The 16670-nt window shown below is 32.6% G+C and overlaps 1 protein-coding gene across 1 annotated transcript; it reads right to left on the bottom strand.

Annotated features, from left to right (window-relative positions):
• Positions 1 to 1160: 1160 nt before the first annotated feature.
• LOC143236553 (alpha-globin transcription factor CP2-like) lies at positions 1161 to 14426 on the bottom strand. Its single transcript, XM_076474856.1, has 4 exons — positions 14255 to 14426; positions 13777 to 13934; positions 5786 to 5845; positions 1161 to 1389 (listed from the first exon to the last, which is right to left on the bottom strand). The coding sequence occupies exons 2-4, from the start codon at positions 13884 to 13886 to the stop codon at positions 1161 to 1163; spliced, it is 399 nt and encodes a 132-aa protein (XP_076330971.1). The 5' UTR covers positions 13887 to 13934; positions 14255 to 14426.
• Between the last annotated feature and the right edge of the window lie 2244 nt (positions 14427 to 16670).

Genomic DNA, 16670 nt, shown 5'->3' with positions numbered 1-16670 from the left:
CAAAGATAAGTACAGAATACATAACCAGTACTCCTCACTTCACAGTTTGAAATCAAAGATAAGTACAGAATACATAACCAGTACTCCTCACTTCACAGTTTGAAATCAAAGATAAGTACAGAATACATAACCAGTACTCCTCACTTCACAGTATGAAATCAAAGATAAGTACAGAATACATAACCAGTACTCCTCACTTCACAGTATGAAATCAAAGATAAGTACAGAATACATAACCAGTACTCCTCACTTCACAGTATGAAATCAAAGATAAGTACAGAATACATAAACAAGATAAGTACAGAATACATAAACCAGTACTCCTCACTTCACAGTATGAAATCAAAGATAAGTACAGAATACATAACCAGTACTCCTCACTTCACAGTATGAAATCAAAGATAAGTACAGAATACATAACCAGTACTCCTCACTTCACAGTATGAAATCAAAGATAAGTACAGAATACATAACCAGTACTCCTCACTTCACAGTTTGAAATCAAAGATAAGTACAGAATACATAACCAGTACTCCTCACTTCACAGTATGAAATCAAAGATAAGTACAGAATACATAACTAGTACTCCTCACTTCACAGTATGAAATCAAAGATAAGTACAGAATACATAACCAGTACTCCTCACTTCACAGTATGAAATCAAAGATAAGTACAGAATACATAACCAGTACTCCTCACTTCACAGTATGAAATCAAAGAAAGGTACAGAATACATAACCAGTACTCCTCACTAAACAGTATGAAATCAAAGATAAGTACAGAATACATAACCAGTACTCCTCACTTCACAGTATGAAATCAAAGATAAGTACAGAATACATAACCGGTACTCTTCACTTCATGGTATTGAACCATACTACATGAGTACAAAATCATAAAACATGATAAATGTTACACAAGTTCCACCTGATTATATTTTTTCACCTCATGAATATTGAATGTCAAAGATGAAACATTTATAATATAGGTACTATAGGTAATGCGAGGTTGGAGATGAAACATTTATAATATAGGTACTATAGGTAATGCAAGGATGGAGAGAACCAAGAAAAAAACAATAAATTTACACATTCAAAAGGTGTGGTAAATGAAAATTTGTAGAAAGTGAGAAGCGTACACTAATCTTACTTATTTAAATACTAAATACCTTGATTTAGATATGTCATAGTTTCATCATGTTTTCTGGTGCCTAAGGCAGTGGCAGCTCCAAGTATGTACTGAAATTCAGCATTATGGAAACCATGGGGAGTCACTGAAGAATTATTTTGTTGTGTTGAAACATTCTGACAATGAAAACTGAAGACAGAATCTGATGACAGCTGGAATACATGAGTGATGGAGGACACATGGAGGTCAGGTACTGATGAACTGTAATTATACCTAGAGATCAAGATTTAATGGTCAACATCCAACTTAACCTAACACGTTTTTACACTTAAAACTCTAACCAAACACCTTTTTACACTTACTCTTACATTTAAAATAATTAAAAATGCCAACTAATTAGTTGCTCTAGTAGTACATTCACAGAAATTCATATAATAGACAGTAGAAAATGTATCATAGATAAAAGACACAATGTTAGTTATGGAATGAAATATAACCCGTTATTAATAAAATACACCAAGAGAAGTGGTTTGTGTCACTGTGAGGAAAAACCAACTTAGAAATTTCTGTGAAACATAATGTTGAACTTATTCTAATGATACACTGATTTTGACACAAAATAAAATGGGTGGGTTACAGTAAATATAAACATTAAAATCAAAGAGTGATGCTGAACAATAGATTAAAGAAAAATATTAAAAATAATAATAATATAAAACACACACTTCTCAGTGAAACCACAACAAGGTGTGTTCTACCTACCAGATGTAATGAATGTCTGAACATTAAAGAAAGGTGTGTTCAACCTACCAGATGTAGTGAATGTCTGAACATTAAGGAAAGGTGTGTTCTACCTACCAGATGTAATGAATGTCTGAACATTAAAGAAAGGTGTGTTCTACCTACCTGATGTAATGAATGTCTGAACATTAAAGAAAGGTGTGTTCTACCTACCTGATGTAATGAATGTATGAACATTAAAGAAAGGTGTGTTCTACCTACCAGATGTAGTGAATGTCTGAACATTAAAGAAAGGTGTGTTCTACCTACCAGATGTAGTGAATGTCTGAACATTAAAGAAAGGTGTGTTCTACCTACCAGATGTAGTGAATGCCTGAACATTAAGGAAAGGTGTGTTCTACCTACTTGATCTAATGAATGTCTGAACATTAAAGAAAGCTGTGTTCTACCTACCTGATGTAATGAATGTCTGAACATTAAAGAAAGGTGTGTTCTACCTACCTGATGTAATGAATGTCTGAACATTAAAGAAAGGTGTGTTCTACCTACCTGATGTAATGAATGTCTGAACATTAAAGAAAGGTGTGTTCTACCTACCTGATGTAATGAATGTCTGAACATTAAGGAAAGGTGTGTTCTACCTACCAGATGTAGTGAATGTCTGAACATTAAGGAAAGGTGTGTTCTACCTACCTGATGTAATGAATGTCTGAACATTAAAGAAAGGTGTGTTCTACCTACCTGATGTAATGAATGTCTGAACATTAAAGAAAGGTGTGTTCTACCTACCTGATGTAATGAATGTCTGAACATTAAAGAAAGGTGTGTTCTACCTACCTGATGTAATGAATGTCTGAACATTAAGGAAAGGTGTGTTCTACCTACCAGATGTAATGAATGTCTGAACATTAAAGAAAGGTGTGTTCTACCTACCAGATGTAGTGAATGTCTGAACATTAAAGAAAGGTGTGTTCTACCTACCAGATGTAATGAATGTCTGAACATTAAAGAAAGGTGTGTTCTACCTACCAGATGTAATGAATGTCTGAACATTAAAGAAAGGTGTGTTCTACCTACCTGATGTAATGAATGTCTGAACATTAAAGAAAGGTGTGTTCTACCTACCTGATGTAATGAATGTCTGAACATTAAAGAAAGGTGTGTTCTACCTACCAGATGTAATGAATGTCTGAACATTAAAGAAAGGTGTGTTCTACCTACCAGATGTAATGAATGTCTGAACATTAAAGAAAGGTGTGTTCTACCTACCAGATGTAATGAATGTCTGAACATTAAAGAAAGGTGTGTTCTACCTACCAGATGTAATGAATGTCTGAACATTAAAGAAAGGTGTGTTCTACCTACCTGATGTAATGAATGTCTGAACATTAAGGAAAGGTGTGTTCTACCTACCAGATGTAATGAATGTCTGAACATTAAAGAAAGGTGTGTTCTACCTACCAGATGTAGTGAATGTCTGAACATTAAAGTAAGGTGTGTTCTACCTACCAGATGTAATGAATGTCTGAACATTAAAGAAAGGTGTGTTCTACCTACCAGATGTAATGAATGTCTGAACATTAAAGAAAGGTGTGTTCTACCTACCTGATGTAATGAATGTCTGAACATTAAAGAAAGGTGTGTTCTACCTACCTGATGTAATGAATGTCTGAACATTAAGGAAAGGTGTGTTCTACCTACCAGATGTAATGAATGTCTGAACATTAAAGAAAGGTGTGTTCTACCTACCAGATGTAGTGAATGTCTGAACATTAAAGTAAGGTGTGTTCTACCTACCAGATGTAATGAATGTCTGAACATTAAAGAAAGGTGTGTTCTACCTACCAGATGTAGTGAATGTCTGAACATTAAAGTAAGCTTAAATCTTCCAAACCATTAAGATGCGAGTTGGAAGATCTACAGAAGTGTTAAAGATGAAATAATCTTTACAAAAACTGACATATAAAGTTATAATGATAATATTATGAAGGATCAGTATAACAAAACAGTCATAATTTACCTGCTAGCTTGTGAAGTATTATGAAGGATCAGTATAACAAAACAGTCATAATTTACCTGCTAGCTTGTGAAGTATCAGTTGCTTCTCTTTCTGTGCTCACACAAAACCGCTTTGTGGTAAGAGAACAGTCACCATAATTACCGAGAACCAGTCTATTTTTCTTCCCTTGAAGGACCATTTGTGAAGGTCAAACCACGTTTTCATTACACTGATTGTTGGCTTCACTGCTGCCATTAGTGTTGTGTGGGTCACTATAAAACGTCAAATAATTCAGCAGAATCCAAGTGATAAAATACATGTACTTTACTACAAGGACAAGTACCAGAACAATAATTGTTTGATGTAGTACAAAACAGTAGGCCACTTGATTTTAAAGCAAATTAAAGGATCACCCATATTGATTGTGTGTATAAAGAAAACCTTCTAAAAGTGTTCACGATGCTTCGATTATATATCAACTTTACTTTGAAATTATATATTATTGACATAGCACACAGAAGTTTGTAATTATATATTATTGACATAGCACACAGAAGTTTGAAGTTATATATTATTGACATATATTATATAGCACACAGAAGTTCAAAGTTATTTATTATTGACATAGCACAGAAGTTTGAAATTATATATTACTGACATAGCACACAGAAGTTTGAAGTTTGTTTGAGGTTATATATTATTAACATAGCACACAGAAGTTTGAAGTTATATATTATTGACATAGCACACAGAAGTTTGAAATTATACATCATTGACATAGCACACAGAAGTTTGAAATTATATATTACTGACATAGCACACAGAAGTTTGAAGTTATATATTATTGACATAGCACACAGAAATTTGAGGTTATATATTATTAACATAGCACACAGAAGTTTGAAGTTATATATTATTGACATAGCACACAGAAGTTTGAGGTTATATATTATTAACATAGCACACAGAAGTTCAAAGTTATATATTATTGACATAACACACAAAATTGAAGTTATATATTATTGACATAATACACACAAATTTGAAGTTATATATTACTGACATAGCACATAGAAGTTTGTAATCATATATTATTGACACAGTACACAAGTTTGAAATTATATATTATTGACATGGCATACAATAATTTAAAACTGGATATTAGATGAAACAGTTGATGAAGTGAGACTAAATAGAACTTCATCATTTAACAATAACAAACATATTTAATCACAATCTTACCCAGCAAGTGACAAACAGTGTTAGTGAGACTGTTGTTTTTCATAATTTTAATAGCTTGCTGAGAGACAGCATTGAGGTAGCAAAGAAGCAACTAACATACAAGGCTGAACTTATTTATATTACAACAGCTTATGAGCTTGAACCCAAAACACAATTGTTGAGTTTTGTACAAATGATATCACATGATTCAGTGAGTTCAGACAACTTGCTCCATGCATTGATAAAGGAATTGATTGCATTGGGAGACGGAGAATTTTAAACAGTTGATGAGTGTCCTGTAGCTACTCTGGTTGAGGCAGTAGTAACGAATTCCATAAACAAACTAATGGAGAAGGTATGGATAGTACTACTGTCAATTTTGGGAAAAAGAGAGAACTGACTGAACTCTACAACTTCAAACCACATGCCAACTATTCAAAGCACCCGCCAACTGTCAAAACAATGAGTGCTTGACGTTCACTGCCTTATACATAGAACCAAACTGACAGCAAAGAAAATTTTCCCTGAGCAGTTTGGTGAGATTGGCAAGCTTTTGAAAGAATTTTACTGACATTTTAGAAACAGCCAAAAACTAAGGTACCAATACAACAATAGAATGGTACCCCACAGTACACAGCAGAGCTGTGATATTTACATATGCCAATAAGTACCATTATTACTGCACATCACACTTACCTTCTTGCTTCCTTTTCCTGTTTTAAACTGTTCAATGTTGGTAAGGCCATCAGTGTGTCACTAGAAGACAGTTGTGAATCACTTATACTCATTATATAGAATGTTCAACACTACAATACTCAAAAGTTGATAATTACACATAGAAGAAATACAAGTAAAAAGAGTATTGTAATAAATGAGATGATGTGTCAAAGTTAGGGCTACCATTGTCAGTCATTAACATGTAAATCTTTCTTCGTTTAGAAGGAAAAAACATTTAGTCTTGGATTGTTCACGTTTCAAGTTCTCTGCTTGGTTCAAAATACACAAATGCATAATCAACTAATACTCATCATATAAACATTAGTAAATCAAAATGTATCGAAAACAAGACTAAAATATTTGTTTCATTAAAATGTTACAAAACCATGTATATTTGTGATTTTCTACCATCCTTCTTCTTAACAAATGAAATATAGAAAACAGTTGCAAGAAACTTTAAAAAATATCCAATCAAACAACAGCTATAACTAAGAGATGTAAGGAATGTATATTAAAATATTCAATCAAACAACAGCTATAATTAATAAATGGAATGAATGTATATTAAAATATTCAAACAACAGCTATAACTAATAGATAGAATGAATGTATATTAAAATATCCAATCAGACAACAGCTATAACTGAGAGTTGCAAGGAATGTATATTAAAATATCCAATCAAACAACAGCTATAATTAATAGGTGTAAGGAATGCATATTAAAATATTCAATCAAACAGCTATAATTAATAGATGCAAGTAATGTAGATGAAATATGCAATCAAACAACAGCTATAATTAATGAATGTATATTAAAATATTCAAACAACAGCTATAACTAATAGATGTAAGGAATGTATATTAAAATATTCAATCAGAAACAACAGCAAGGAATGTAAAAAATATCAAACAACAGCTAATAGATGGAATGAATGTATATTAAAATATTCAATCAAACAGCTATAATTAATAGATGCAAGTAATGTAGATGAAATATGCAATCAGACAACAGCTATAACTAATAGATGCAAGGAATGTATATTGAAATATCCAATCAGACAACAGCTATAATTAATAAATGTAAGAAATAGAGATCAGTGGTGCACAAAGTTCAGCCTGCAGCACGGATTTGGCCCACAACGATTCGCCGAGTAGCCCGTGATGTCCAAAGGGAAAGTCAAACATAGAGAGTTCACGAGCTTAGAGTTTGCACCTGCATAAAGATTAAGCGCTATAGAAGAATATGCATTAGATTAGATACTGGATGGTTCCATATTTGTGTCGAGGAATAAAGAAAACTTAACAAGCAAAACTCGTTAATAGATATGCATTTAATCATTGGCGCCATGACGTAATATTTCTGTTATTAGGAAATCTCAGGCATTCCAATTGTTCTTCGAGATTTACTTACGAGCACTATTTTGATATTATTTCGTAACAAAAATGGAAGCTAATCGTAAAAAAAAAGTTGACGAAGAAAATTGGCAGTTTCATGATGATCTGACTGTGCAATACTGTTTTGTTCAACAACAAAAGAACGTGATTTGTCTGCTGTGTCATTTGACAGTAGCAGTGGCAAAGGTATCCAATATAAAGCATCATTATGAGTCGAAGCATAAAGATTTACACAACGTTGTCAGTGATGAACGAACAGCTCGATTGAATCTCTGTAGCTGTCGCTGAATCACCAGCAGAATGTTTTCTCAAAGCAGTCAGCAGATTTAGATGCAGCATGTGAGGTCAGTTACGATATTTCATTGATGATAGCAAAATCTGGCCTACTGTTCACTGATGGTGATTTTGTCAAGTAATGTATGATTACTGCATCAGAAAAGTTGTGTCTGGAAGCAGTTCACAAGCTACAAATGGTAGCTTTGAATCTTATGACACTTCAACGAAGAATTTCACACCTCTCAGCAGACGTGACAAGGCAGCTTACAAATAAAGCAGTCAACTTTGTCTACTTCTCTTTGGCAGCAGACAAGTCGACTGACATCAGTTCAACAGTACAGCTACTAGTTTTTTTGTTCGTGGTGTGTCGTCATCGTTTGATTTCACAAAGGAACTTATCGGCATGGGTTCCACAAAGGGCAGACAACTGGATCTGCTCTATTCGAGGAGACAGTATGACTGTGTAGTAGTGTTTTGTTGGATTTCACGAAACTGGTGTGACAACTGATGGAGCACCAGTCATGACCGAAGAAAGTAGCGGGCTGGAGCACTGTTGATGAAGCACAGACAGTTGGTGAAGTTGCACTGTATTATTCACCAACAAAACCTGTGCAGTAAAGAACTTGGTTTTCAGGCACTGATGGCATTAGTGACGAAAATTATTGATTTCATCAAATCATGAGGGCTCAATCACCATCAGTTTTGAAGTCTTCTTGAAGAAATTGATTCAGACTATGATGACCTTGTGTATCACTGTGAAGTACGCTGGCTGAGTCGAGGGAAGATGTTCAGAAGATTCTGGGAGTTGATTGATGAGGTGATAGAATCCCTCAGAAGAAAGAAAAAAGACACAGAAGTGATTTACATGACTGATCCAGCATGGCAAGCTGATTTGACCTTTCTGGTTGACATGACACAACACTTGAATTTGAAGATGCAAGGCAAAAAATCAGCTTGTCTGTCAGCTTGAAAATCACATCTCAGCTTTCAGGACAAAGTTGCAGTTGTTCCGGCAGCAAGCAGCAGGAGGCAACTTTGTGCACTTTCCCACTTTTCAGTCACAGCTACAGAAGAATCAAAACATTGACACACAAGTTTATGTTGGGAAGCTAGATACCTCAATTCAATCCTTCAACTCATGGTTTCATGACTTTGACCAATGCAGATTGTTGATGAAAGTTTTTGCTGATCCGTTCAGTGTGTCAGTGTCAGCTCCAACTTACTGATCTCCAGGCATCTGATGAACTGCGTGATATTTACACAGAAAACAGTTTGCTTGACTTCTACAAAATGTTGCCCGATACATTTGCTAATCTGAAAGAGAACGCACTTGTCCACACCAGCATGTTTGGCAGCACATACTGCTGCGAACAGGCTTTCTCGCATATGAAACTGAACAAAAACAACACTCGCAATCAGCTGACTGATGATCATCTGCTGCAGTCTTGCGTCTTTCAACGTCAAACATCAAGCCCGGACATTTCTAAGCTCGTAGATGACATGCAGCACCATCCATCGCACTGACTTTGTGACAGATGACGTATCATAACATTTCTTAGAATAATGTGCAAACTCTTTGATGTAATCGTTATTTGCATGTTCTTCAATATGATGTCCATCTTGTGTGAAAGAACTGTGGGACAATTTTAATCTCCAATTTTTTGTGGCCCCTGACTCAAAACGTTTGTGCACCACTCAAATAGATGAAATATCCAATCATCTTCATATTTTTGAACTTGTAATTTAAGGAATATTTAACTTTAAGACAAAAAGTGAACTGGTATGGCTCATTTCACAGATTTCAGTGATCAAATAGTCACATAAATAATAATTCTATTTTATTTGAGCCATTTTTTATTACTTCAAATTCAATGTATGTATATCACCATTAATTCCCAAATAAATGTATTTATTAATGCAAACGTAAAGGAGCTGGAACTTGGTACTATAGGTTTTATTTATGTACAGCTGTCTGTAGGAAGAAATAAGCAAACATGTATTAAGCAAGAAATGTATTTTTGTCACAATACTAAACTTCTGAGTCATTCCCTGCTAGTACATCTAGCAAATCAATTATTCATGAGAGCCGTCCACCACTAATCTTGTTGAAAGCATGGTTTTCACATGTTCTCTCACAAATAACAAATAGCATGTTTTCCTTGGTTAAACAGACAAAACAAGAACTCTTGAAACTTGTTAGACTTAATGTGTATAATTTATGTGAATCTCAAGTCTTAATTAAAAACACTTTAAGTTCCTAAAGTTTTGAGACTGTTAAAAAAGTTGTTTAGTGTAATAAAAACATGAAACATGCTGTACAATGATAGGTAGAAGTGTGACTGGCTAGAATCTTGAAATACATAAGTTAGTATGAAGAAATTGAATTTCATTTTAATCAACAGATCACTGACTTGTTTTTATAACATTTCCTACTTACCGGCTCCACATACTGCATCATACTGTTTAATTTCTTTGTTGTTATAACATTCAGTGGAAAACACTGATAAAAAAATACATAGGGGGTCAGTGATAATTACTAGAATAAACTGTGATATTAATGGTTTTTTTTTGTGAAATACATGTTTTTAGGAACCTTGTAATCAACAATTTCACTCACTCAAAGCACTTTGCTATATAAACAGTTTACAAAACATAGCATCAAGTCACATATTTAAGTCAATGTGGCAGTTCCTTCAAAAAAATCTACAAGTAGGACTGGAAATTCATGTTATATCCACTAGACATCTATGAATTTAAATAGGTTCTAGAAAATCATTGTTGATACACAGCAAATTGACTTTGGAAAGTATCTACTGCTTAAATGGACAATTTTAACCTTAATATAGGGCAATGTTGACCTCAGGGTATGATTAATTGACTTTGGAAAGCATTACCAAATCTGGTGGACAATGTTAACCTCAGTATAGGACAATGATAACCTCAGAGGGCAGTTAGTTGACTATGGAAAGTATCTGCAGTTTAGATGGACAATACTGACTATAGTGAATGGTTAATTTTTACCACCTCTACAAAAAATACAAAATTTAACAAATTATTTATTATGATGTTGTCATTGCTCAAGCAAAGCATAATTTTTATAGCCTTCTATCTTATTTCGTTACAGAGCCATAAATGTCAAAATCAGACTCCTTCAACCACACCAACATATCACATCCTATCATTTATGTATTACTAATAGTTCCCTCTAACATTCAATATTTTGTTATTTTTAACAAACAGAAAGCAAAAATTTAAATTTATTCTCTGTATAGAGAATTGTCTGTTTTATTTCTACTTTAAACTATATTCCCATGGAAAATTCATCAATGAACTTAGGTGAGTCTTTAACAGCTTCTGACACACACTTAGATAGCCAGATAAATTGTAATAGTTATATTCTTTGGTGCATTATTTAATTAAGTTAATATTATTTAATATGGCAGTACCATTATAATAAAAAAATTAAAGTTGCATTTCATGGACAGTCAACAAGACCCAGATAAGCACTTCATATATTGTTTCTCACATGCATTCTTCATTTATTGTTATGAAAGTAATATATAAAAACTTTTAGGTTAAATAAAGTAAAATAATAATAATATCACATTCTCCACATGATTTGCTAATTATATGATGTGAATATTAGACACTGTTCAAAGGGCAAAAAAAAACAAACAAAATATAAACAGGTGTATACTGTTACAAAGTTAAACTACAAATGATAAACAGTTGAGGTTTTCTGTTATAATCTGTTAAACTACTAACGATAAACAGTTTTCTGTTAAAATCGGTTAGTTAAACTACTAATGATAAACAGTTTTCTGTTATAATCTGTTAGTTAAACTACTAATGATATACAGTTTTCTGTTATAATCTGCAGTCATTTCAGTAAGAAAATACTTGAAATTTCAAATCATTTCCTAATTTTTATGGTAGTTACAAAGTTGGTTAAACCAAACAGCCCCATAAAATTAAATATTATTCCCAGAAAGCAATATAAAACATTGTTTGTTACATGAAAGTGTTTCATATTCCTCGAGTGAAAAACATTTTTGAGACACATGACTAGTAGCTTTAATTTTAAAACCTCAAAGGTGTTTCTTTATTTCCTATTTGAAAATAATTTGTAAGATATTAAATTTTATTAGTTCATACACAAGCAGATCCTTATAATAATTTGTTTATAAACAGAATGTTAATTGGACCAAAATAATCAGAGAAAAGCAATAAATCAAATACTCATTAAGTGATACCTTAAAAACAGAAGATACTTGTATGTTTATTTTAAAAGATGTTCATTTTATCCTCTTCTATATTATAATTTCAACACTTACTCAGAATAAAAAACATGTACTGTACATTATAAACAGTTTTTAACATGATGAAGGTAAGAAACATGTAGTGTACATTATAAACAGTTTTTAACATGATGAAGGTAAGAAACATGTAGTGTACATTATAAACAGTTTTTAACATGACGAAGGTAAGAAACATGTAGTGTACATTATAAACAGTTTTTAACATGAAGAAGGTAAGAAACATGTAGTGTACATTATAAACAGTTTTTAACATGATGAAGGTAAGAAACACGTAGTGTACATTATAAATAGTTTTTAACATGAAGGTAAGAAACATGTACTGTACATTATAAACAGTTTTTAACATGATGAAGGTAAGAAACATGTAGTGTACATTATAAACAGTTTTTAACATGATGAAGGTAAGAAACACGTAGTGTACATTATAAACAGTTTTTAACATGATGAAGATAAGAAACACGTAGTGTACATTATAAACAGTTTTTAACATGACGAAGGTAAGAAACACGTAGTGTACATTATAAACAGTTTTTAACATGATGAAGGTAAGAAACACGTAGTGTACATTATAAATAGTTTTTAACATGAAGAAGGTAAAGAACGTGGTGTACATTATAAACAGTTTTAACATGTGAAGGTAAAACGTAGTGTACATTATAAACAGTTTTAACATGAAGAAGGTAAGAAACCACGTAGTGTACATTATAAATAGTTTTAACATGAAGAAGGCAAGAAACATGTAGTGTACATTATAAATAGTTTTAACACATGAAGGTAAGCAACATGTATTGTACATTATAAATAGTTTTTAACACATGAAGGTAAGCAACATGTAGTGTTGTACATTACTAATAATTTTTAACATCATGAAGGTAACAACATATGGTGTACATTATAAATAATTTTTAATACATGATGAAGGTGGCAACATGTAGTGAACATTATAAGTAGTTTTTAACAAATGATGAAGTTAACAATATGTAGTGTACATCATAAATAGATTTTAACACATGACAAAGGTAAGAAACATGTAGTGTACATTATAAATAGTTTTGAACACATGATGAAGGTAATAACATGCAATGTACATTATAAATAGTTTATAACACATGATGAAGGTAATAACATGCAATGTACATTATAAATAACAGTTTTTTTGTTGAGTATGAAAGTGTACTTAACATTAATGATAAAAATCACAAAGGAAACAACACACTGTGTAAGTTGTATACAATGTGTTTCATTGATATCAACACACTGTGTAAATTGTATACAATGTGTTTCATTGATATCAACACACTGTGTAAATTGTATATAATGTGTTTCATTGATATCAAAGTGCTTTTTGTTATTTTTTTTCTCAGTGGGGCTCTTAGAAAAGAACAATGAGAGTCCATGACCCTTCACTGTACAAATGACAACCCTAATCACAGTAATCAATTATTCCAATTAACTGTTCAATTCTGAATAAACAAACACTTAACATTTGCCCTCATTTATTGCTTCACATTAATTCTGCATGTGTAAACATCTCAGAAAAACATAAAAGGCACAGAATAATTCACAAAATACTAAATTATTTTACTTCAGTAAAGCATACTGCTTTAATAACATAAAAAATATATTTTATATTTTGGTAAAAAAATCTAACTGTGATATTCCTTGGACAATTCAAAGAATGCTTGAGGTACATTTACTTTGATACTTTATTGAACTATAAACACTTGCTGAAAGAAATAGCAACACCATTGTGGTTTTTATACAGAAACCAAACTATCATCTTATTGTCTTTCAACATGCAGTTGAAGTTTACTACAGTTCTCAAACCAACTACTCCACTTAAAGTTCCACTGAAACTAGATTTATATATATATATATATATATATTTGTATACTTTGTCAACTGAACAGACTTTTGTGAGGAAAGGTTTATATTGAAAGTATGTAATCATTCATGTCCACAAACATAGTTTGATCCTACCTCATGTTAAAAGAGCCAGTTCCCAACTCCATCCCCAAACCAGACAGGCTTCCATCAAAATCAGCGGCCAGTGCATCACCAATACTGTCGACATTCCAGTGACCAGACATAATCACTTATTTTCTTAAGTTGTCCTTGCAGCACCTAGATCCTGCAAGCTATTAAACATACTATGTAATATGAAAACAATAACGCTCCCTGACATTAAAAACTTATGAAACAGTTTACGTTAGTCAATACTTAACAGTTTATTCTAACATTATAGGTCATTATCGCTTTCACTAATATTTAACAGCAATGATACTAACAGTACAAACATGGAAATAAGAATTACTGTATAAACTTTTCCTCATTCAATTCAAAGGTCGCTACTAGTAGTTTAATAGTTAAAATAACATATGGAATTTTTCCAGAACAGAAATACGACAATAAACTAAGTTAAGCAACATGCTATTATCCTGAAATGCTTAAAACTTACAGATTACACTACCGTTGAAACGTATACCAAAAGGCACAAGCATACAAAACTGAATTTACTATTCTCCATATTGTTCTTACTATCAAAGTTTTCATAAAAATTACACTCCAGAAATACTAATCGTAATAGTACATAGCCTACGACTACGACTAATTTCGGGGAAAACATTGTGCCCACTAGCACCCTCTACAGGATAATTTCTCCTGCAAATTATTCAGAATTCTGACACTCGTTAAATTTAACACTGAATTGTTAGAAAGATTTCAGAGGGTGGTTACCAAGAGTAGTATATTACCTGAGAATAGTAGGAAAATAGGTTAATATCTCTGAACTTAAATATCTCTTTAAAAAAAGAAAAGTTAAAAAGGAGCTGATTGAGGTGTTAAAGATTGTTAAGTGAAATGGTAAGTTTATACCTTTTTTTTTTTTTTTGTGGGTCCTTAATGATGAGAATGATAAAACTAGGAAACAAAAAACAGAAATGTTGGAAAGGTAACCATCATCTTCTGCTGAAACGGTGTTATTTTTCTTACGCGGTGATTGGCCTTTAGAAAGGATTGCCTTCAGGTGTGGTAAATACAGTTAGTTAAAAATGGAGTTCAAGAGAAGGCTTGATAAATATTTAAACGATAAGGGTTAGTTATAAGTTTTTTATTTTAAAATGTAGTTTATCGGATGGGATGATCTAAATAAACTACCAGTCCGTTATTGTCCTTAGTTTTTTGTATGTGTAAATTATTCGATTTTTATGCAAACAAACAAAAATTTTGTCTCAAAAATAAACCAATAAGTTTATGTTGCAGGTTTCATACATAGTCTTGTTACAAATGTGGTATAATTGTTAATAATACATGGATAAGAACTTTCTTACTTTTTCAAAAACAAACATACATGTAAGAATGTATGTTTGTTTTGGAGTTTCGCACAAAGCTACTCGAGGGTTATCTGTGCTAGATGTCCCTAAGTTAGCAGTGTAAGACTAGAGGGAAGGCAGCTAGTCATCACCACCCAGCGCCAACTCTTGGGTTACTCTTTTACCAACGAATAATGGGATTGATCGTCATATTATACGCCCCCACGGCTGGGAGGACGAGCATGCTTAGCGCGACGCGGGCGCGAACCCGCGACCCTCGGATTACGAGTCGCACCCCTTATGCGTTTGACCATGCCAGGCCCTGTAAGAATGTACAAACAAACATTAAACACAAAGATTGACATAGAGAAACCTGGGATTTTGAGATAATTTCAACAATTTTTCAATGTCATTAATATGATAATCAATCGTTCTAAAAATAATAAAAAAGAACGACACATCTTCGTCCAGTTTTTTCATTTATTTATGACTTTTGTCATCGTCTCTTGTTTTCTTATTGCAATATAATATCGTTTTTATACATGGAATTAAACGATTTAACGACTATTATTACTAGCATCTTTTCTTTCCTTAGCCTACTTCTATATTATAAATGTTTTCACTCAATATAATATAACCGGGGTCTGTCAGTGCTTGTCGGTTATGGCACTCGACTGATAATTTGTGGATAACGGAATCAAAACCCTCAACCGAACATGTCGCTCCTTTTAGCCACAGGAACGATAAAGTGAAGGTCAATCCCATTATTTGTTAGTGCGTATATTTTTCTTTTAGCAACACCAGTTCGGGCTATCTGCTGTATCTACCGAGGAGAAACAAACCCTTGATTTTAGCTTTGTAAATTCGTGGACTTACCGCTTTATTAGCGGGAGACGTTATTTGTTAGTAAAGAGTAACTAAACATTTGATGATGGGTAATGTCAACTAATCTATTACTTCAAAATTCAGGACGGCTAACCAGATAGCCACTAGTAGCTTTGCACGAAATTTAACAAATAAAGAAACAAACAGTATAATATAATTATACTGTGTATCTGGTTGTGATAATATAATTTTAATCGAAATATAATAATTTGAGAATTTTATATTCTTATTGAAAACATCTGAAGTTTTACATAATTAATTACAAATGGTGATTTATATAATTTTTCAATATTTTATATATCTTTATTTTTGAAGAAAACGTTTTACCAAACGTTGAAACGTTGTTCGCTCTTCTACGTAAAATATTTTCTCAACCAAAACGAGCCGTTTTTGCATATATATTTCTCTACAAGTGGCTTTTCTCGACATTACTGATTTTGTGATATAAAATATACCGCCACCAAGTTTGTGTTCATGTGGATATTTGACATATGCTCTCCCCTCGCTGAATAATTATCTGGGGTGTACACAAACTAATACCTTAAACACATAATCATTATGACACTGCTCTCAACACTGAAACTGTATGTAAGTTATTTATGAACAAGTACCCCGGGAGAATGTGGCATGGTAACATATTGTTTCAGTAACGCATACGTTTATGATAGCCAATGATAG

The sequence above is a fragment of the Tachypleus tridentatus genome, chromosome 13, assembly GCF_004210375.1.
Source record: "Tachypleus tridentatus isolate NWPU-2018 chromosome 13, ASM421037v1, whole genome shotgun sequence".
NCBI classification, from domain to species: Eukaryota; Metazoa; Arthropoda; class Merostomata; order Xiphosura; family Limulidae; genus Tachypleus; species Tachypleus tridentatus.
The sequence above is the reverse complement of the archived record's forward strand: the minus strand, read 5'-3'. Positions and strand labels throughout refer to the sequence as shown.